The sequence below is a fragment of the Somniosus microcephalus genome, chromosome 1 (assembly GCF_052327205.1).
Source record: "Somniosus microcephalus isolate GS21.2 chromosome 1, FLI_Smic_1.0, whole genome shotgun sequence".
Taxonomy (NCBI): domain Eukaryota; kingdom Metazoa; phylum Chordata; class Chondrichthyes; order Squaliformes; family Somniosidae; genus Somniosus; species Somniosus microcephalus.
In genome coordinates this window covers 335,108,313-335,132,233 of record NC_140987.1, presented here as the reverse complement: position 1 = coordinate 335,132,233, position 23,921 = coordinate 335,108,313, and the positions used below count along the sequence as shown (strand labels likewise).

Genomic DNA, 23,921 nt, shown 5'->3' with positions numbered 1-23,921 from the left:
GACAGGTACAGCATGGGTTAGATACAGAGTAAAGCTCCCTCTACACTGTCCCATCAAACACTCCCAGGGCAGGTACAGCACGGGTTAGATACAGAGTAAAGCTCCTTCTACATTGTCCCATCAAACACTTCCAGGACAGGTATGTTGTGTATGTAATATGTGTGCTACTTTGAACCTATGGACAGGACTGCACTACTTGTTGGGCGTAGTGATACGCAGTACCACTCCTGGCCATAGGGGTATAAATAGTACTGTGGGTACTGATCCCCCTCAGTTCCCGCCTGTGGGCATGAAGTAAAGACCTATGTATAGTCCCTACCTCCAACCAGTAAAGACCTGTTTGAGTTATACGTTTAAGTCTTTGTGTTATTTGTTCAATACAATACACATACTTAACACTGGCGACGAGTCGGTTCGAACCCTGCGGCAGTTATTCCACAGCGGCTTCGTCCAAAGACAGGACGTTGAAGAGAGGTTCCAATCCTCAACACCCCACTGAAAACTGAAGGGCAGCAGAAATCCTGACAGCTTCCAGCGACTGGAAGCGACAGGCATTAGGACCCTGAAGCCTCCATAACCTCGTGGGTAAGCCAGAGCCCGGGAGGGCGCAAGCGGGTAAGCCAGAGCCCGGGAGGGAGCGAGCAAGAGCCGCCGAGCGGGTGAGCCAGAGGCCGGGAGCCGCTTCAAGCGGGAGGCGCTTAGCGGGCCAGCGATCGCACCGGTGATAAGGGCTGAGAACCGTTTCGGGCGGGCGGCGCACCAGCGATCGCACAGGAGATAAGAGCCGCAGTCGGGCTGAAAGTCAGCGACGAGAAGCGCGGGAAAACCGCCATTGAAGTGGGCGGGGAGAGCGAGAAGCGCGGGAAAGCCGCCATTTTTCGCGGGAAAACCGCTGGGGAAGAAGGCAGAAGCGGGAAAACCGCCATTTTGTGGGCGGAGGACGACGGCAAGAGCGGGAAGCTGCCATCTTTGATAACAAGTAAACAAAATAAAATCTGAGAAATTGCAAATCTACAATGCCTAAACACGGGAATATTAGCACCTTTGATAGTGACCTCGAAGATTGGGCCATATATGTTGAAAGAGTAAAAAATTATTGTAAGGCCAATAAAATTCATGACCAAGATAAAGCTCTAACATTATTAAATTTAATGGGTGCGAAGACATACGGGCAATTGAAACACCTGTTATCACCAGATGAACCGACGGATAAGACGTTCGATGAGATTGTTACTGTCCTGAAAGATCATCTAAACCCCACGCCGCTGATGCTAGCGGAACGATTTAAATTTTATGACAGAAGGCAGCTACAGCATGAAAGCAATGCTGATTATTTGCTGGAATTGCGTAAATTAGCGAAATATTGCCAGTTTGGAACGGGACTGACAGAGGCACTTCGAGACAAATTTGTGTGTGGTTTATTTAAACAGGATACACAAAAGTGACTGCTCGAGGAGAATGAGCTGACGCTTGAGAAGGCGGTCACTATGGCAGCAGCACACGAAGCCGCAGCGAGAGGCACGGCAGTAATGCAGCTACGGTCACCGGAGCTCAGTGCACACAAATTGGGTGTGAGTTCTGGCAAATGTTATCGTTGTGGAAAGACAACGCATGATCAGAACCAGTGTTGGTTTAAAAACCAAGAATGTAGAACTTGTGGTAGGCTTGGACATATAGCTAGAGTATGCAGGTCAGGGAAGAAGACCAGCAACAAGAAGTCACCGCAAGGAAAATACGCAAAGGTACACAAGGTGACCGAACAGGAGTCCGATTCAGACGCTAGCAGTAATGAACTGGCTAGCTTAAGAGTACTCAACGCTGGTAAGGGTGCAGACCTCCAGACAATTTGGGTCACTCTTCAGATAGAAGGAGTCCAAGTAAAACTGGAATTGGACACTGGATCGGCATTGACGGTCATAAATAAGAAAGATTACGGAAAGTTATTCCAACATGTTCCCCTACAGGATACGGGGATTATATTGAAAACATACACGGGGCAAAGAGTGTACCCCATCGGGAAAATAGAGGTTGCAGTGGTCCACAAGGGCGAAGACAGTCAAATAATGGACTTATATGTGATATCTGAAGGAGGTTCTCCACTACTAGGACGGGAGTGGATTAGGAAAATGAATATGGACTGGCATTTCCTACAAACAATAACGAGTGAGAACTCAGTGAAGATAGTCGGCCCAGACTCTGGAACGGATGATGGTAAGCCCAACTCAGGTGCAAAAGACAAAGTTTCAGCACAGAATTCCACTGAGCAACAACAACATAGTTTAACTGTGGATTCTGAGTCTGGCAAGTCTACTGATGTGCCCATTTCTGAGGGACACCGGGCTCGAACTCAACTCCATTTCAAACTACAACAGCAATTAGAACAAATGCTTCGCCGTTGTGAGCAAGAGTTGAATGCAACGAAAGAGTTCTTTGATATAGAGTTGGAGAATCTGGAAAGACAACAGAAGCAGCTGATGGAGAAAATGGAGCAGGAGCACACAAAACGTCTGATGTCAGAGGAGTTAACGGTCAGCCAACTCCTGCATATGCTGAAGGACAGGACTCTGAAATGGGAAAAACTTGAACACGAACTTCAATATTCAAAGGAAAGGGGTTCGGAGCTATCAAAGGTTATTGGAAGAGCTGAGGTGGCAACACAGACTGAGATGACTGCAACAGAGCAGCCCTTGGATGCCAAAAGTACGCTGACTCACGTCAACGTAGAACAACAGACCGCTGAAACAGCTGCTCCGGTAGAGGGATTGAATAGTCCGATCAATCAATCTCCAAAAGAAGTTGAAGTAGTAAAATCTCAAATGAGGTCATTAGTAAACGACTTGCTGAAAGCCCAGAAAAAGCTGGATGAAGAGGTACACATGAAGAAGTCTCTTCAGGAAAGATGTCTGGACTTGGAACAAAAGCTGGCTAACGCCCAGCTGGGTATGGAGGAAATAGAAGACCCTCTCGCTGGCCTAGATCAGGACGACACCGAATATTACTATGTCCTGTCCTGCCCAACTTGTAACTTCGACTCCCACCATACAGAAATCATGGAGGAGCACCGAAAGTCTACAGAACATCGGGAGAAGGTGGCTCTACTACGGAAAAAGGAGGGAGAGAAGGAGGAACTGCGCATGCAGCTGGCAGCTGACAGTGGAGCCCAGAGAGTCTCCAAGAAGCAGAAAAGGAAAAGTCGAAACAGAAGATGACCCATCTGAACCATTATTACCTCTACCAGATCACACACGTGGTCCCTCCGAACGGAGCCAATTCAGTTCGGAAGTTCAAACTGTTAAATCCATGGAAGGACTATTGAATGAGTCACTCCAGCAACGTGAACCGACTCCACCACAGAGATTGAATCTGTGAACTGTTTTCCGCAGAGACTGAATCTGTGATCTGTTTTGACATGAAGTTATCTATGTTATTCTGTTATGTAAACCTGAAGTTATATATGTATATATGTTATTACGTTATGTTAAATGGGGAGATGACTGTAAAGCTAGGAAGGGAGGAATGTTGTGTATGTAATATGTGTGCTACTTTGAACCTATGGACAGGACTGCACTACTTGTTGGGCGTAGTGATACGCAGTACCACTCCTGGCCATAGGGGTATAAATAGTACTGTGGGTACTGATCCCCCTCAGTTCCCGCCTGTGGGCATGAAGTAAAGACCTATGTATAGTCCCTACCTCCAACCAGTAAAGACCTGTTTGAGTTATACGTTTAAGTCTTTGTGTTAATTGTTCAATACAATACACATACTTAACAAGGTACAGCATGGGTTAGATACAGACTAAAGCTCCCTCTACACTGACCCATCAAACACTCCAAGGACAGGTACAGCACGGGTTAGATACAGAATAAAGCTCCCTCTACACTGACCCATCAAACACTCCAAGGGCAGGTACAGCACGGGTTAGATACAGAGTAAAGCTCCCTCTACACTGACCCATCAAACACTCCAAGGACAGGTACAGCACGGGTTAGATACAGAGTAAAGCTCCCTCTACACTGACCCATCAAACACTCCAAGGACAGGTACAGCACGGGTTAGATACAGAATAAAGCTCCCTCTACACTGACCCATCAAACACTCCAAGGGCAGGTACAGCACGGGTTAGATACAGAGTAAAGCTCCCTCTACACTGACCCATCAAACACTCCAAGGACAGGTACAGCACGGGTTAGATACAGAGTAAAGCTCCCTCTACACTGACCCATCAAACACTCCAAGGACAGGTACAGCACGGGTTAGATACAGAGTAAAGCTCCTTCTACATTGTCCCATCAAACACTTCCAGGACAGGTACAGCACGGATTAGATACAGAGTAAAGCTCCCTCTACACTGTCCCATCAATCACGCCCTGGGCAGGTACAACAACAACAACTTTTAATTATATAGTGCCTTTAACGTAGTAAAATGTCCCAAGGCGCTTCACAGGAATATCATAAGGCAAAAAATTTGACACCGAGCACACATAAGGAGAAATTAGGGCAGGTGACCAAAAGCTTGGTCAAAGAGGTAGGTTTTAAGGAGCGTCTTAGAGGAGGAAAGAGAGGCGGAGAGGTTTAGACAGGGACTTCCAGAGCTTAGGGCCTAGGCAACAGAAGGCACGGCCACCAATGGTTGAGCAATTATAATCAGGGATGCTCAAGAGGGCAGAGTTAGAGGAGTGCAGATATCTTGGGATGTTGTGGGGCTGAAGGAGATTACAGAGATAGGGAGGGACACGAGGCCATGGAGGGATTTGAAAGCAATGATGAGAATTTTTAAATTGAGGCGCTGCTTAAATTGAGGCGTAAACCAAGTAGGTCAGCGAGCACAGGGGTGATGGGTGAAGGGACTTGGTGCGAGTTAGGACATGGGCAGCCGAGTTTTTGATGACCTCAAGTTTACGTAGGGTAGAATGTGGGAGGCCAGCCAGGAGTGCATTGCGATAGTCAAGTCTGGAGGTAACAAAGGCATGGATGAGGGTTTCAGCAGCAGATGAGCTGAGGCAAGGATGGAGACGGGCAAAGTAATGGAGGCGGAAATAGACGGTCTTAGTTATGCTGCGGCTATGTGCTAAGAAGCTTATTTCAGGGTCAAATATGACACCAAGGTTGCGACAGTGTGGTTCAGCCTCAGACTGATGTTAGGGAGAGGGAGGGAGTCGGTGGCTAGGGAATGGCGTTTGTGGCGGGGACCGAAAACAATGGCTTCAGTCTTCCCAATATTTAATTGGAAAAAATTTCTGCTCATCCAGAACTGGATGTCGGACAAGCAGTCTGACAACTTAGAGACCGTGAAGGGGTCGAGAGAAGAGGTAGTGAGGTAGAGCTGGGTGTCATCAGCGTACATGTGGAAACTGACACTGTGTTTTCAGATGACGTCACCAAGGAGCAACATGTAGATGAGAAGTAGGAGGGAGCCAAGGATAGATCCTTGGGGGACACCAGAGGTAACGATGCGGGAGTGGGAAGAGAAGCCTTTGCAGGTGATTCTCTGGCTACGATTAGATAGATAAGAAAGGATCTAGGCGAGTGCAGTCCCACCCAGCTGGATGATGGTGGAGAGGTGTTGGAGAAGAATGGAGTGGTCAACCATGTCAAAGGCTGCAGACAAGTCATGAAGGACGAGGAGGGATAGTTTACCTTTGTCACAGTCACAAAAGATGCCATTTGTGACTTTGACGAGAGCCGTTTCGGTACAGCATGGATTAGATACAGAGTAAAGCTCCCTCTGCACTGTCCCAACAAACACTCCCAGGGCAGGTACAGCATGGATTAGATACAGAGTAAAGCTCCCTCTACATTGTCCCATCAAACACTCCCAGGGCAGGTACAGCATGGATTAGATACAGAGTAAAGCTCCTCTACATTGTCCCATCAAACACTCCCAGGGCAGGTACAGCATGGATTAGATACAGAGTAAAGCTCCCTCTACATTGTCCCATCAAACACTCCCAGGGCAGGTACAGCATGGGTTGGATACAGAGTAAAGCTCCCTCTACACTATCCCATCAAACACTCCCAGGGCAGGTAAAGCATGGGTTAAATACGGAGTAAAGCTCCCTCTACACTGTCCCAACAAACACTCCCAGGGCAGGTACGGCATGGGTTAGAGACAGAGTAAATCTCCCTCTACACTGTCCCATCAAACACTCCCAGGGCAGGTACAGCACAAGTTAGATACAGAGTAAAGCTCCCTCTACACTGTCCCATCAAACACTCCCAGGGCAGGTACAGTATGGATTAGATACAGAGTAAAGCTCCCTCTACACTGTCCCATGAAATACATGCAGGACAGTTACCACACGGGTTAGATACAGTGTAGAGCTCTGAAAAGGCTACTCTTTATGTAATATTGAGATTATGTTAAGTTTATTTCTTGCACAGACGCGCTGTGACCTCTGCACCTATCACTTTTCTCATATATTTCTGACCAAGTTGGTGCTAACTAAATACTAGTTTTACACAAGGGCCTTACAGCCAGCACTTGAATTGAGCTGCATGGGATCCCAGTCTCCGAGTTCAGAAAACAGTGCTCTGAACAACTACAACCCCAGCGCATATACGGCATTGTTTATATCACACTGTTGATAGGGGCTTGTACCTCCAGATGGACCCGCTGCTCTAAATTCTTGTACGTTCTCTGCAGAAGTTCTTTGGTGCCGAGGACTCCGTACCACATCATGTTCTTAGTTCGGCTTCTGGACAAAGAGAGCATAACACAATTCAACATCATAATGACAGTAGGCTCTATCTCTAATGTTCTAGGCTAAAGTAATTTATGCAGCACTGGTGGCTGGGACAGACCAGGACCAGTCTGTGTTAAACCATGTACACAGGGCACCCAGTCTGGGACAGACCAGGACCAGTCTGTGTTAGACCATGTACACAGGGCACCCAGTCTGGGACAGACCTGGACCAGTCTGTGATGCTCCATGTACACAGGGCACCCAGTCTGGGACAGACCAGGACCAGTCTGTGTTACTCCTGTCTTATCATGGAATAAGCCATATTTCAGAAAGATACACCAAAATATGAACAGAATTCTGATATTTATTAATACATGATATACTGGGTTTAAAAGTCTGGAAAGTCTTGGAGACACAGGCTGCAAACAGAAAACAGGCTTCTGACATGGGTTGGTTTGATAACAAAGTTGTAAAAACCAAACAAGCTTTGAAATGGGAATTAGTTAAATATACTAAAACAATGACCCTATTGAAATGGCAGTTTGGCGGTTCCAGAGGGTCTGGAGTTTAGGAATAACACAATGGAAGACCCTGTTTAAGGTGTTATAAGCTAACACGTTGAACAGAAACACAAACATTAAAAGAGGCATGTGCCTTTGAAAAGATGACATCAAGTAAATGAAACACCTGCTGGTCAAATAGTTTTTATGTTAAACTTGGAAGACAGGAAACACGATTAAATATGCAACCAATTGAGATAGCTAGAAAACAAGTAAACACTCAGTCAAAGTGTCTTTAATTTATACATACTAAATATGATACCAACAAGAACACTTTGAAGATATGACTTCAATAGATGCACCAACCAATTACATTGTTTTAGTATTGAACTTGGAACACCACGGAGTCACAACATCTGCTAAAAATCAGTTAAGCCAATATTAAGAATTGAATGAAAGCATTTTGTAAGAATGACATCAAATAAAGACTACTGTCATATTGTTTTTATGATAGTTTTTGTAACACCTAAAGGTAGAGACATAATTATGCATGCAATGGTTGAATCGACAGTAAGATAGAAAATATTCAACAGAGATATCAATAAATACAATTAGCTTACATCAGCAGAGAACTTCAAAGAATGAACCACTGCAAAAAGGGTATAAAAGATAGAGCTTTTCAAACAGAAAGTCAGAACTCGCTGAACGGGCCAAGCGTTTCTCAACTTCACAAGCACGCTCTGTAAGTTTTTAACTTTGAGACTCGGGTAACCAAGATATTTGATTTTGGTGGATAATCTGGATTTAGAGATAAGAAATGTAGAAATGTAACGAAGTAAAGATTTGAGAATAAGGATCTCTGAGAAATAAGAAATGTAATCTAATTGTATTTTGAATTGCTAATGTTGCGACTGATTCAACAGTTGTTAACTGAATATCGGCTCTTAAATAAAACTATATATTTTTAGAATTGTCTCGCGAACCCAATTTCTGTACACTATTTTGTAAGGAGTTGCAGAATTCTGGGGTTATTCCGGACCCTCATAATATCCGGAAGGTTACAATCTAGTTAAACTTATTAAAAGTGCTATCTGGAGGATGGTAACATCTTCAGTCGTTCATTCCCTTTAGGGAGAGGTAGCCTGAACCTTTAGACCCATAAAGCATCTTATAGAATTTGGCTATCTCTAGCTTAAGTTGAAGGTGAAAGTCTGGGGAATACGCCTGATCTGGGGTAGCCGAAGATAGGGCTAGGGCTTGTAATTATCCCTTCGGTCTGGGACAGACCGGGACCAGTCTGTGTTACTCCATGTACACAGGGCAGCCAGTCTGGGACAGACCTGGACCAGTCTGTGTTACTCCATGTACACAGGGCACCCAGTCTGGGACAGACCGGGACCAGTCTGTGTTACTCCATGTACACAGGGCACCCAGTCTGGGACAGACCGGGACCAGTCTGTGTTAGTCCATGTACACAGGGCACCCAGTCTGGGACAGACCGGGATCAGTCTGTGTTACTCCATTTACACAGGGCACCCAGTCTGGGACAGGCCTGGGCCAGTCTGTGTTACTCCACCTACACAGGGCACCCAGTCTGGGACAGACCAGGACCAGTCTATGTTACTCCACGTACGCAGGGCACCCAGTCTGGAACAGACCAGGACCAGTCTGTGTTAATCCATTTACACAGGGCACCCAGTCTGGGACAGACCTGGACTAGTCTGTGTTACTCCATGAACACAGGGCACCCAGTCTGGGACAGACCAGGGCCAGTCTGTGTTAGACCATGTACACAGGGCACCCAGTCTGGGACAGACCTGGACTAGTCTGTGTTACTCCATGAACACAGGGCACCCAGTCTGGGACAGACCAGGGCCAGTCTGTGTTAGACCATGTACACAGGGCACCCAGTCTGAGGCAGACCAGGACCAGTCTGTGTTACTCCATGTACACAGGGCACCCAGTCTGGGACAGACCTGGACTAGTCTGTGTTACTCCATGAACACAGGGCACCCAGTCTGGGACAGACCAGGGCCAGTCTGTGTTAGACCATGTACACAGGGCACCCAGTCTGGGACAGACCGGGACCAGTCTGCGTTAGACCATGTACACAGGGCACCCAGTTTGGGACAGACCAGGACCAGTCTGTGTTACTCCACGTACACAAGGTACAGAACACCAAGAAAGGAAAATGAAAGCACGTACCTGCATTTTTTGGGGTGCTCGTCCCTCTTGTTGTTGAACTCCAGTGATATTTTGGCATCTAGTCCAATGCCAAAGTAATTGTTCATGACGCACTTCTCGGAGAAAGATCTACAGCAAAAGGCACTGAGCTCAGGATATGAGGCATAATTTTCAACACAGTGTAGTTAGAATCATAGAATGTCACAGCACAAATGGAGGCCATTCGGCCCTTCATGCCTGTGCTGGCTCTTTGAAACAGCTGTCCAATGTAGTCCCACACCCCAGCTTTTTACCCTCTTATTAACCCTCAAATTAGTTCTCTTCAAGTACATGTCCAGTCGCCTATTGAAAGATCCTATGGAATCTGCTTCCACCATCCTTTTAGGTAGGGCATTCCAGATCTTAACAATCCTCTGTATGAAAAAACCATTCTCCCCATTTCTCTTCCAGTTCTTTTACCAATTATTTTAAATCTATGACCTCTGGTTACCGACCCAGATACCAGAGGAAAGGGTTTCTCCCTATTTGCTGTATCAAAACCACTCTCAATTTTGAATACCTCTATTAGGTCTCAGCTTATCCTTCAATGCTCCAAGGAGAACAATCCCAACTTCTCCAGCTTCTCTACATAACTGAAGTCCCTCATCTCTGGTATCACCCTGGTAAATCTTCTCTGTACCCTCTCCAGGGCCTTGACATCCTACCGATAGTGTGGTGCCCAGAATTGTAAATAATACTCTAGCTGAGGCCTAACCAGTGATTCGTAAAAGTTTAGCATGACTTCCTTGACTTTGTATTCAATGCCCCTATTCAAAGCCAAGTATTCCATACGCTTCCTTAATTGCCTTATCAATTTGCCCTGCCACCTTCAAGGATTTGTGAATATACAACCCCAGGTCCTTCTGCTCTTGCACCCACAACAACAACAACTTGTATTTATATAGTGCCTTTAACATAGTAAAACGTCCCAAGGCGCTTCACAGGAGTGTTTAAGACAAAAATTTGACACCCCTCATTATAGTACCACTTAGATTATACTGCCTCTCCATGTTGTTTCTTCCAAAGTGCTTCACTTAACGCTTGTTTGCCTTAAATTACATCTGCCAAATGTCTGTCCATCTCACCAGTCTGTCTCTGTCCTCCTGATGTCTGCTACTCTCCTGCGCACTATTTACTACATTGCCAAGTTTTGTATCATCCGCGAACTTCAAAATTGTACTCCCAATACCCAAGTCCAAGTCATTTATATACAACAGGAAAAGCAATGATCCTAATATCGACTCCTGGGGGACCCCACTGCATACTTCTCTTCAGTTAGAAAAACATCCATTCACCATTACTGTCTGCCTCCTATCCCTGAGCCAATTGCGTACCCAAGTTACTGCTGTCCCTTTACTAGCATGTGCTTCTCTTTTCTGAATAAGTCTGTTATGTGGTACTGTATCAAATGCCTTTTGAAGTTCATATATACAATAGCTACTGCACTACCTTCATCAACCCTCTCTGTTACTACATCAAAGAACTCAATCAGGTTAGTCAGACACGATTTTCCTTTAACAAATCCACGCTGGCTGTCCCTTATTAACTAATGCTTCTCCAAGTGAGAATTAATTTTGTCCTTGATGATGGTCTTAGTAGTTTTCCCACCATTGACGTCAGACTGATTGGCCTGTAGTTACCAGGTTTACCCCTGTCCCCTTTTCTGAACAGGGGTGTAACATTTGCAATCCTCCAGTCCTCTATCCAATAGCTCTACTCCTTCCTCCTCTACTGCAACATTAAGTTCATCCTCTTCTTTTGTGAAGACAGATGCAAAATACTCATTCAGTACCTCAGTCATGCCCTCTGTCTCCACAAGAAGATTTCCTTTATAGTTCCTAATCAGCCCCACCATTTGCTTAACTATCCTTTTGCTTTTTATATGTTTATAAAAGTTTTTTGGTTTCCGCTTTATGTTACCCGCTAATCTTTTCTCATACTCTCTCTTTGCCCTTACATCCGTTTTCAATTTCCCCCTGCACTATCTGTATTCTGCCTGGTATTCTATACCTGACATTTTTTTTATTCGTTCATGGGATGTGGGTGTCACTGGCAAGGCCAGAATTTATTGCCCATCCCTAGTTGCCCTTGAGAAGCTGGTGGAGAGCCACCTTCTTAAACTGCTGCAGTCCGTGTGGTGAAGGTACTCCCACAGTGCTGTTAGGTAGAGAGTTCCAGGAGTTTGACCCAGCGACGATGAAGGAACGGCGGTATATTTCCAAGTCAGGATGGTGTGTGACTCGGAGGGTAACTTGGAGGTGGTGGTGTTCCCATGCGCCTGCTGCCCTTGTCCTTCTAGGTGGTAGAGGTCACGAGTTTGGGAGGTGCTGCCGAAGAAGCCTTGGTGAGTTGCTGCAGTGCATCTTGTAGATGGTACACACTGCAGCCACGGTACGCCGGTGGTGGAGGGAGTGAATGTTTAAGGTGGTGGATGGGGTGACAATCAGGCCGGCTGCTTTGTCCTGGTTTGTCATAAACCTCCTTTCTCTGTTTTATTTTAACCTCTATTTCCTATGTCATCTAGGGAGCTCTAACTTTGGATGCCCCATCTTTCCTCCTTATCCAAACTATCTCCACCTTGCAGGCCTGCCATTGCTCATTTACTGTTTTCCTGGCCAATCTTTGTTTCCAGTCCACCTATGCTAGATCCCTTCTGAAATCACTGAAATTGGCTCTCTTCTAGTTGGATATTTTCATCGTTGATTTTTCTTCGTTCCTTTCCGTAACTACTTTAAACCTAATTATATGATCCCTGATGTTCTCCTCTGAAACACACTCCACTTGTCCTACTTCATTCCTCAGAACTAGATTCAGCACTGCTTCGTTCCTCATTGAGCTAGAAATATACTGATTAAGAAAGTTCTCTGTAGTGTATGTGCTTTAAGTCAGAACTACTTTTTACAGCTCCTGTGTACTGTAGTACCGGCAGTGACCACACCGGTATATAAGCTGTGCGCATGCCTCTGTACCCCAGTCTAGAGATTACCCTCCTCCAGTAAAGACCTGTTATTTGTTTATGTACAGCATCCGTGTAATTATTTATCCACTGAACCACGGATCTAACAGTGGCGACGAGTGTTGATGCGAATCTACCTACAAATTTTTTTTTTTTAATTTTTTTTTTAATAGACGAGTCCAGGAACACGGGCGTCGACCGTGAGCAACCGCCCAGCAGTCAGGCAGAGATCCAACTTTGCTGGGGAGGCTGTGGAGAGCCGGGCTTGGTTCCCCAGCCACAACGAGCAGTAAGAGACCGACGACAGGTCCAGAGCAGATCCTTCCCGAGCAGCGGCGGCTGGAGCCGACCGACGGCAGAGAGAGAGAGACGGGCAGCGTCGACGGGGTAAGAAAGAGGGTGAAGAGAGCAGGGCGCAGCCGGGGGTTGATCACCGAGCGGCGTCGAGGAAAAATACTGCAAACCGGAGAGAGAGAGGGTAAGAAACAGCCGGGTTCTAGACTGAGCAGCGTCGACAAATATCAAAAGAATGCGCAGAGCACAGCCAGGGATCACGGGCTGATCAGGGTCCATGGGGTGAAGCAAAGGGAGACACCATTGAGCCGCGGAGAAGCAGGGAGAGCGCGGGAGACGGCATTGAGCCGCGGAGAAGCAGGGAGAGCGCGGGACGCGCCACTGAGCCGCGGAGAAGAAGGAAGAGCGCAGGAGACGCCATTTTGCGAAGCCGCGGCGGAGAAGACGGGCGAGCGCAGGAAGGAAGGAAAGCGTGGGAGACGCCATTTTGTGCCAGCGGAGAAGAAGGGGAAGCGCGGGAGGCGCCATTGGTGATAGTTAACGCACAACCAAGGATGCCGAACAGTGGCAGTATCTCTACGTTCGACAATGAAGTCGAAGATTGGGCGACATATGTGGAATGTATTGAGGTGTACTGCAGGGCGAATGAAGTGCCAGATGCTAATAAAGCACTGGTTCTGTTAAATTCCATGGGTGCAAAAACTTATGGGTTACTGCGAAATCTAATAACCCCAGAGAAGCCGGTAAACAAGAATTTTGAAAGCATACTAGAAATCCTACAGGACCACTTAAACCCCACACTGCTGCTGATAGCAGAACGATTTTAAGTTCCATAAAAGGAACCAACACAAAGACGAAAGCAATGCTGAGTACCTAATGGAACTGCGCAAGCTATCGAAATACTGCCAGTTTGGAGTGGGACTAGCAGACACGTTAAGGGACAAGTTTGTGTGTGGGCTACAAAGTGAAGGAACCCAGAAACGGCTTCTATCAGAAAAGGACCTTACGCTGGACAAAGCTTTCAGTATGGCAGTATCACACGAAGCAGCCGCAAGGGGCGCTGCAGAGATACAACGGAGACCGCAAGAATATGGCACCAACGAAATGACCTATGGATCAGGAAAGTGCTATCGCTGCGGCAGAACAACACATGACCAGAAAGATTGTTGGTTCAAGGACCAAGTGTGCAGACAGTGTGGGAAAACAGGACACATAGCAAGAGTCTGCAGGTCTGGGAAGAAAACCAACAGTAAGAAATCTCCACAGGAGAAGTACAAAAAGGTACACCAGGTGATGGACAGTGGTTCAGACGAACAGAAAAGTGACACAGACTCCGGAAGCAAGGAGCTGGGTTGTCTGAAACTACATAATGTAACTGAAATGAAGGATCACCAGACTATCTGGGTTACACTCAAGATAGACGGAGTCCAAGTGGAAATGGAATTGGACACAGGGTCAGCTCTAACAGTCATAAATCAAAGAGACTACAAGCGGCTATTTTCACACATACCCTTGAAAGCTACAGAGATTGTCTTGAAGACGTATACGGGGCAAAAAGTCTACCCCAAAGGAAAAATAAGGGTGAAAGTGACATATAAAGGTCAGGAAATACAGGTAGACTATCCTTTATCCGAAAACCTCGGGACCAGCCGTGTTTCGGTTTTCGGAGAATTTCGGATTTCGGAAGGTGGGTCGGCGGGGGTCCGCGGGGGGGGGTCCGCGGGGGTCGGGACCAGCGGGGGTCCGCGGGGGGGTCGGCGGGGGGTCGTGCGCACGACTTACGCTGACGCTCAGCGTAAGTCGGTGGGGGTCGGGGTCGGCGGGGGTCCGCGGGGGGGTCGGCGGGGGTCGGGGCCGGCGGGGGGGTCGGCGGGGGTCCGCGGGGGGGTCCGCGGGGGGTCGTGCACACGACTTACCCTTTATCCGAACTTCCGAAACCGGAACCCTCTAAAAACCGAAGGTTTTTTCGTTCAGTGTAAGTCGTGCGCACGACTTATGGTGAACGAAAGGTTTTTAGAGGGTTTCGGTTTTCGCAAGTTCGGATAAAGGGTAGTCTACCTGTACCTTAAATGGATATATATGTATTGCCAAATGGAGGACCACCACTGCTAGGACGTGAATGGATCCGGAAGATACATTTAGATTGGCATTCCATACAGGCACTGAAGGTGGAGGCCAAAAAGGATGACGACGTCACACCTGGACGACTGTCAAAAATGCTAACTGACGCAAAAGAAGTGTTCCAGGAGGGACTAGGAACACTAAAAGGAATAACAGCAACAATTAAAATAGAGGATAATGCAAGCCCAAAGTTTCTGAAGGCCAGACCAGTGCCTTATGCGATCAGACCAGCGGTTGAAGCAGAGCTGGAAGGGTTGGAACGTTCAGGAGTACTGTCCAAAGTGGACTGGAGTGAGTGGGCAACACCCATCGTTCCTGTAATGAAGAGGTCGTTGAGTAATACGCCTGGGGAACCAAAGAAGGTCCGCATCTGTGGGGATTTTAAGGTGACAGTGATCCCAGTCCTTCACATGGTGCAATATCCGCTTCCACGAATTGAGGATATTTTCGCCTCGCTATCTGGTGGTAAACGCTTCACCAAAATTGATCTAGCCCAGGCGTACTTGCAAATGGAGGTAGAAGAAGCTTCGAAACATTCCCTTACGATCAACACCCATAAAGGTCTCTATCAATACAACCGGCTGGTGTTTGGAGTAGCGTCGGCTCCGGCTATCTGGCAAAGGGCGATGGATCAGGTCCTGCAAGGGATTCCAGGGACCCAGTGTTATTTGGACGACATCTTGGTCACGGGCAAAAATGACGGTGATCACCTCGCTAACTTGGAGAAGGTGCTCGCCAGATTAAAGGAATATGGGCTACGAGCTAATCGCCACAAGTGCGAGTTTTTCCAGAAACAGATCTCGTATTGCGGCCACGTCATCAATGAAGAGGGGTTACATAAGTCCCCTGACAAGATTGAGGCAGTAGTCAAGGCTCCATCACCGGAAAATGTGTCACAACTGAGGTCGTTCCTCGGGCTGGTAAACTATTACCACAAGTTCTTACCAAATTTGTCTACGGTATTACACCCGCTGAACACCCTACTGCAAACAGGGGTACCATGGAAGTGGGATGACGAATGTAGACGAGCTTTCCAGAAGTGTGAAGAATTGATCACATCAAAAGAGGTGTTGGCCCATTTCAACCCAGCACTACCAATTCGTTTGGCATGTGATGCATCACCCTACGGCATTGGAGCGGTGTTGTCGCACAAATTCCCTGACGGGTTGGAGAGGCCAGTAGCCTTTGCGTCTCAGTCACTAACCTCAGCCGAGCGCAACTGCACCCAGATTGACAGGGAGGCCCTCAGCCTAGTATGGGGAGTAAAAAAATTCAACCATTATCTGCATGGGCAGAGGTTCACCTTGCTGACTGACCACCAACCACTTGTCTCCATCTTTAATCCTAAGAAGGGCATGCCAGTAATGACTGCACAGTGGTTACAAAGATGGTCCCTGTTTCTAGGGGCGAATCAATATGAAATAGAATATAAAGGCACGAAACAGCATGGGAACGCTGATGGGCTATCGCGCCTGCCACTGCCTACGGTGGAGGAAGCACCAGCAGTAGACCCTATCGAGATATTTTATTCGTCGATAATTGAACGATTGCCAGTAACAAACGCGGATATAGAGAAGGAGACCCGCAATGATCCGACGCTGTCACGGGTATATGAATTGACCGTGAGGGGATGGCCAACACATGGCGACTCACTGTTGCCAGCATTCTCATCCAGAAGAGAACAGCTGTCAGTATGCCAGGGGACAGTGAGGTGTGGATCCAGAGTGGTGATTCCACCCAAGTTAAGGGAGAGAGTGCTAAAGGAGCTACATGAAGGTCATCTGGGGGGAGTGAAAATGAAAAGCCTTGCTCGGGCTTATGTGTGGTGGCCGGGAATCGATCAACAAATCGAAGACCTAACTAAGAGCTGCTTAAGATGCCAGAAGGTCCAAAATGCACCACCACATGCCCCTCTACACCCATGGGAGTGGCCCTCCTCTCCATGGCAACGGGTGCACATTGATTTCGCTGGTCCATTCATGGACTCAATGTTCTTAATAGCAGTGGATGCTCATTCAAAGTGGCCTGAGGTGATAAAGATGTCTTCAACCACTACAGAGAAAACGATTGCAGTCCTACGGACCATATTTGCCAGAAACAGTTTGCCAGAGCAGATCTGCTCTGATAATGGACCACAGTTTGTGTCCGACGAGTTCCAAAAATTCATGAAAAGGAATGGGGTAAGGCATTACACATCCGCCCCGTATCATCCAGCCACCAGTGGATTGGCTGAGAGGTTCGTACAAACCTTTAAGAAGGCGATAAAGGCCATGTGCGACGAGGAAATTCCACTACAGCATAAGATGGACAATTTCTTATTAGCCTACCGAAATGCGACACATGCAGTTACCAACCAGACCCCAGCCATGATGTTCTTTAACCGAAGGTTGAGATCTCGTCTGGATTTGCTCAGACCAAATGTGCGAAGAAATGTTGAGAACAAACAATTCCAGCACATCAACGAGAAGCCGACAAGGAGCTTCAATGTAGGGCAACCAGTCTTGGCCCGTGACTATCGAACAGAGAAGTGGCAACCCGGAACGATATGTACAAGGCAGGGGCCATTAATGTACACAGTGGATGTCGGGGAGAACATTGTGAGATGCCACGTCAATCAGATCTTAGCGTCACAGGAAGGCATCAACCCCATGTCTCGAGTACCTGGGGATGAACCTGACATACCGGTAGCATCTACTTCAGACCCAGTAGCAGTGGAACCCGATGAACTACCCGATGAAAAGGGGTCAGAATCACCTCTGCACCAAGAACAAGAACCTCCGGAAAGGCGCTATCCCGAAAGGGTCAGGAAGCCGCCCCAAAGACTGAATCTATAAATGGACTTTTGTTTTTGAATGTACATGTAAAAATGTAATTGTTATTTGAATATTAAGGGATATTATTAATCTAAAAAGGGAGGAATTGTAGTGTATGTGCTTTAAGTCAGAACTACTTTTTACAGCTCCTGTATACTGTAGTACCGGCAGTGACCACATCGGTATATAAGCTGTGCGCATGCCTCGGTACCCCAGCCTAGAGATACCCTCCTCCAGTAAAGACCTGTTATTTGTTTATGTACAGCATCCGTGTAATTATTTATCCACTGAACCACGGATCTAACATTCTCCTGTACACATTTTAGGAATTCTTCACTCTCCTTGCCCTCTACCCTGTTTTTCATCCAGTCTATATTAGGGTAATTGAAGTCCCCTACTATTAATGCTCTATTATTTTTACATATCTCTCATATTTGCCTGGAGATTTGCTCCTTCTCACTATTTGGAGCTTTCTCATAAACACCCAGCAATGTAACAGTTCCTATTCTGTTCCCTAACTCTAACCAAATAGATTCAGTCTTTGAACCCTCTAGTATATCGTCCCTGTGTAGAATCAATGTAATCTATCATTGATCAATACTGCCAGCCCCTCCTGTCTTTTTTCCTTCCCTCTCCTTCCTGAATACAGTGTAGTCAGGAATGTTTAGTTCCCATTCCAACACCATGCTAGTCGGCTTTGCTTTATTCCTCCATCCAATTCTTGTTTTTTCTACACTACTCTTTGTTCTGTTGCTGTTTCTCCCTCCTAGTTTTCTATGCACTTTCTCTCCTCTCTGCTGCTACATCCTGGTTTCCCTCCCCCTGCCAAAATTAGTTTAAACCCTCCAAAACAGCACTAGTTAGCCTCACGAGTTAAATAGTTGCTTACTTTATTCTACAAATGGGAGACTTTGTGAATTGTTTTTTATTTTAATCAATTTAGTTATGTTCTACTTTTCTACAACTAATACGGGCATCAAACACTCCTCGAGCAGCTACACAGGATTGTCGACTATGCCAGAACCAGGGGGACGGGACCTTTGTGCAATATTTGTTAAAAATGATACTACTGAGCTAAGCTTAGCACTGAAGGATTACATTTACAGGACAGCAGGGCTGGATGGTTTAGAGTAAGAGGAGTGAACCAGCATGCTGGGGGCAATGAAGAATAGCTTGGCTTTCCAGCATCTCTTCACACTTGTTTGCTGCTGTGACAACTCTATTCATTTGAACTCTGTAGGGGTCAATGCCAAGAAGTTTTCTATGGCAGATCTGTATTTGTAACATTCAGTATCTAACCCATGCCATATCTATGTGTGACTGCTTGGTGGGGCAATGTACAGGCCTCATTACACTGTATCTAACACATTGTATGAATCTGAAATGAAAACAGGAAATCCTGGAAATAGGTAGCAGATCAGTCAGCGTTTGTGAAGAGAAAAGACAGTATGTGATGCTTTGCATGTGTACCCCAAATCAGAGCACTGTATCTATCAGTCAGTGTTCGATGGGAAAGTGTAGAGGGAGCTTTACTCTGTATCTAACCTGTGCTATACCTGCCCTGGGTGTGTTTGACGGGCAGTGAAGAGGGAGCTTTACTCTGTATCTAACCTGTGATATACCTGCCCTGGGTGTGTTTGACGGGCAGTGAAGAGGGAGCTTTACTCTGTATCTAACCCATGCTGTACCTGCCTGGGTGTGTTTGATGGGACAGTGTAGAGGGCACTTTACTCTGTATCTTACCTGTGCTGTACCTGCCCTGGGAGTGTTCGATGGGACAGTATAGAGGGCGCTTTACTCTGTATCTTACCTGTGCTGTACCTGCCCTGGGAGTGTTCGATGGGACAGTGTATAGGTTCTGAGTTTCAATCAGTGCAGGATGTATCAGGTAACATTGTAGGGATATTTAGATGATGTTCACTTACAATGAACTGGGATCCTCGGTGAAACTAAGTGCGGTGGTTGCATCGGATCGGTCAAGAATGATGGTGGATGTCGTAGACGTCATTGTGCCTCTCCTTACCCCTGTTTGTGCTTCAACAAAAGAAGGATCAGGTTAGATATCCACACTCCACACGGTCACAGCAAGTGTCACTCTGCACAGTCACAGCAAGAGCCACTCCACGTGGTCACAGGAAGAGTCACTCCACACAGTCACAGCAAGAGTCACTCTGCATGGTCACAGCAAGAGTCACTCCGCACGATCACAGCAAGATTCACTCCGCACGGTCACAGCAAGAGTCACTCTGCATGGTCATAGAAACATAGAAGATAGGAGCAGGAGCAGGCCATTCGGCCCCTCGAGCCTGCTCCGCCATTCAATGAGATCATGGCTGATCATCCAAATTCAGTACCCGGTCCCTGCATTCTCCCCATACCCCTTGATCCCTTTAGCCTTAAGAAATATATCCAACTCCTTCTTGAATATATTTAATGTATTGGCCTCTACTGCCTTCTGTGGTAGAGAATTCCACAGGTTCACCACTCTCTGGGTGAAGAAATTCCTCCTCATTTCTGTCCTAAATGGCCTATCCCTTATCCTTAGACTGTGACCCCTGGTTCTGGACTCCCCGACCATCGGGAACATCCTTCCTGCATCTAGTCTGTCCAGTCCTGTCAGAATTTTATAAGTTTCAATGAGATCCCCTCTCATTCTTCTAAACTCCAGCGAGTACAAGCCCAATCGACCCAAACTCTCCTCATACGTCATTCCTGCCATCCCAGGTATCAGCCTGGTGAATCTTCACTGAACTCCTTCCATGGCAAGAACATCCTTCCTCAGATAAGGTGACCAAAACTGCACACAATACTCAAGATGTGGTCACTCTGCACGGTCACAGCAAGTGTCACTCTGCACGGTCACAGCAAGTGTCACTCTGCACGGTCACAGCAAGTGTCACTCTGCACGGTCACAGCAAGAGTCACTCCGCACGGTCACAGCAAGAGTCACTCTTCACGTTCACAGCAAGTGTCACTCTGCACGGTCACAGCAAGTGTCACTCTGCACGGTCACAGCAAGTGTCACTCTGCACGGTCACAGCAAGAGTCACTCCGCACGGTCACAGCAAGAGTCACTCTTCACGTTCACAGCAAGTGTCACTCTGCACGGTCACAGCAAGTGTCACTCCGCACGGTCACAGCAAATGTCACTCTGCACGGTCACAGCAAGAGTCACTCCGCACGGTCACAGCAAGTGTCACAAAAGTCTCTATTACAGTGTATTCATTGAGAGCTGGACATTGTGATTATGGGGTGTGAGTGGGTATTGGGAGTGTGCAGTGTGTGTTGGGGTGTGACACGGTTGGACCTTGTGACTGGACATTGTGATTGATCGGTAGAATTGGACCAGTAACAAGATAATAGGTTGATTTTAAGTAAAAAGACACTTTGTTCATGAACAGCGTCATAGAAAACCACCTTGCTGCTTTAAGTAAATTAAACCCGTCTCTGTGTATTCCAGTGCCAAATGGCTGTGCCACAGGCGGAGAGATGAGCATTCGGTCCAACAATCTGGGAAGTTCCTGATCTCAGCTGGACAACATGTGGGCAGGAGGGCAGAGGTTCTTACTAACACAGAGCAGGTGTCTCCCTATAGGGATGAATGAAAATCAAATGTGCAGGCTCCACTGGGCCAGGAGAGCCCTGGCAGTAGGCCAGGCTCTGCGGAGTAAGTGTGCCACACTGGCAGGTACACAGCCTGGGGAAATACACAGAAAAGTATCCTGACCCTTTTGAGAGTCAGGAGTTAAGAGATGCATGGTGAGACCTTGTTTAAAAAACACTCCTTCCCACAGTGGGGCGGGAGGTCATAACAGTGCCCGACGCACTACTCTCCATCAGACTAATTCACCGGCCCTCACCCTCGTACAGCCATTTGTTTCTGGTACTCAGAGCAGAGTCTGGCTTACGTGACTCCGTGTCTTTGTGTCCCAGCTCCTCCGAGCTTTCTCTCTTGAGTGAAGCGGCAGGCAGGTTGAAGGCTGAGGAAGAGCTGCGTATCACCTGACTCTGTCTGTTCTGTTCGTCAATCACTGAGAGAGAAGATAAGACTTTAATACCCGCAACTGAAACAGAGAGGGTAAATGGTAAAGTTATGGGATATTAATACAATGTCAGCTGTGGCTCAGTTGGTAGCAGTCTTCCTTGCCTCTGAGTCAGAAGGTTGTGGGTTCAAGTCCCACTCCAGAGATTTGAGCCCATAATCCAGGTTGACGCTCACAGTGCAGTGCTGAGGGGGTGCCGCATTGTCGTCTTTTGGATGAGACGCTAAATCGAGGCCACATCTGTTCTCTCAGGTGGACGTAAAAGATCCCACGGCACTATTCGAAGAAGAGCAGGGGTGTTCTGGCCAATATTTATCTTTCAACCAACATCACTAAAACAGATTACCTGGTCATTATCACATTGCTGTTTGTGGGAGCTTGCTGTACGCAAATTGGCTGCTGCATTTTCTACATTACAACAGTGACTACAATTCAAAAATTACTTCATTGGTGTGAAGCGCTTTGGGATGTCCTAAGGTAATGAAAGATGCTAAATAAAGGTGTTACTTAAAGGTCACTTCCAACTAGGCCCAGCTGATTGTAGCCTCGTCCGCTGGGAGTGTTTATCAGAAATCCGGGCGGGCACTGCACTTAATTTTCCAGGCAAACATTTAAATGAACTTGTAATAAGCACTCGCAGTGGTCAAGGCTCCTCACTGGGAGCAAGAAGTCGGAAAATGATCCTCTGCATGGAGAGACTTTCAGTGCAATTTTTACAACTTCTTCCCAACATTCTTCCCTACTCTTTCCCCCAATCCCCGAAAGCGCTGACTCTTGCCAGGGGTATGATTGTGCACACACACACACACACACACACACATATAGCCCTGCGGCACCTTACCCAAGTGCCCCTTGCTTCATATGGGAGTGTCTGCTGGCTGACTGTGACAGGCATCACAGCCGAGCCTCACCCAACAACCGCACCGGCACCCTGTCCATCAGGAATCAGGGGATAGAGACCCTGGGCAGGAGCCTTGGTTGCTCTCCCCCTCCTGAGCCCCTCACTGAGAGCAACTGAAACAGCAGATAATTCCCTTACATTAATCATTACAACTTGGAAATAGTAATTTATAAAATATTAATGTCAGCCCAAACTCTACAGTTTGGTAACATTACTCAGAGAGGGACAAGGGAAAATAAATCCTAGAGGGAGCCATCACAGTCTGAACCATTTCATACCAAACCCATTCCATTCCAGACTGAAGTGGGGAAAGACATAAAATAACATCGCTGCCAGCTCACAGAATGCTGTAAGAGAGAGATTTGCTAACATGAAAGACCACATCCATAAGGTGTCAACAAGATAACCGACCTTTGAGACTAAAAACAACTCAGTTGAGACATGAGGGGAAAAATTCAGTTGGTTTGCGCCTCCCATTAGTGCCTTAAGAGGGCGCTAATGGGGCGCAAAGCAACTTGTGTCCATGCGCGGCGATGTTTGCGCCGCTCACGAAATTAACTAGACATTTTGCAGCGGCGCTAAACACTACCGCCACGATCTCCTGCGCCAGCACATCGTGACGTCAGCTGAGTGCGCAATGCCCCGGTAGCGCCCCGGACCGGATATTGAGTGGTGCCCCCTGCCTTACCGCCTGCCGCTAGCAACGACAGGTTGAGGGGAGCGTTTTGCAGTCAGGAAGGGACTGGGGGAGCGCTATATAAAGGCGACCGCTTCCTGCCTTTTTTTGTTGGTGACATTTTTGCACCACGCATTCTGAGAGAGAGAGAGAGACTTCTGGAGAGATTCAACGCTGTGTGAAGGAGTTTTGGGTACTGAGCAGCACTTTGCAGATTCATTTTGATTTGCCCTTCCTTGTATCGATTTAGAAGAGACTGTGGGGGCTGCACTCTGAGCTCTTTCCCTGGGTCTCTCCATTGTTCTTTCCAGCAGATTTGATGTACAGGTCTCTCCAGGCCAAGATTCAAGGCTGCAATGAGCAGGATGTGGATGGAGAGCAAGATCAACCCTCCCCTTTAAGAACTGACTGGCGCCAGTGTGTCTGTGTTCCATTGCTGACTGATATCACGAGCTTTGCCAGCGCTCTGAGGTAGCGCCTCACTCCTCGGCCTTTGCGCCTTAAGAGAGGTGTGTAGCACCTGATTTAGTGCTCCAATCAACTCCGGGGGCGATAAAAGCCAATTTTGCAGTTGGAGGCGATAATTAGCACCAGGCACTAAACTTTGTGCACGGCCGATAATCGCATCCCAAACGGGGTGATACTGAATTTTTCCCCCATGATGTCTAACACTTCAGCTGCCCTTAGGGTTTTGTTATCTGGGTCACA

The 23,921-nt window shown here is 47.2% G+C and overlaps 1 protein-coding gene across 1 annotated transcript in view; it reads right to left on the bottom strand.

Moving 5' to 3' along the window:
• LOC147124917 (diacylglycerol kinase delta) overlaps nt 1-23,921 on the bottom strand; it is a 225,075-nt gene that overhangs the window by 107,369 nt on the left and 93,785 nt on the right. The window contains exons 15-17 of the mRNA XM_085988140.1: nt 21,444-21,624; nt 9,392-9,499; nt 6,602-6,698 (exon numbers count right to left, since the gene is read on the bottom strand). Coding sequence (XP_085844266.1) covers nt 6,602-6,698; nt 9,392-9,499; nt 21,444-21,624 — 386 coding nt within the window. The remainder of the gene's footprint in view (nt 1-6,601; nt 6,699-9,391; nt 9,500-21,443; nt 21,625-23,921) is intronic.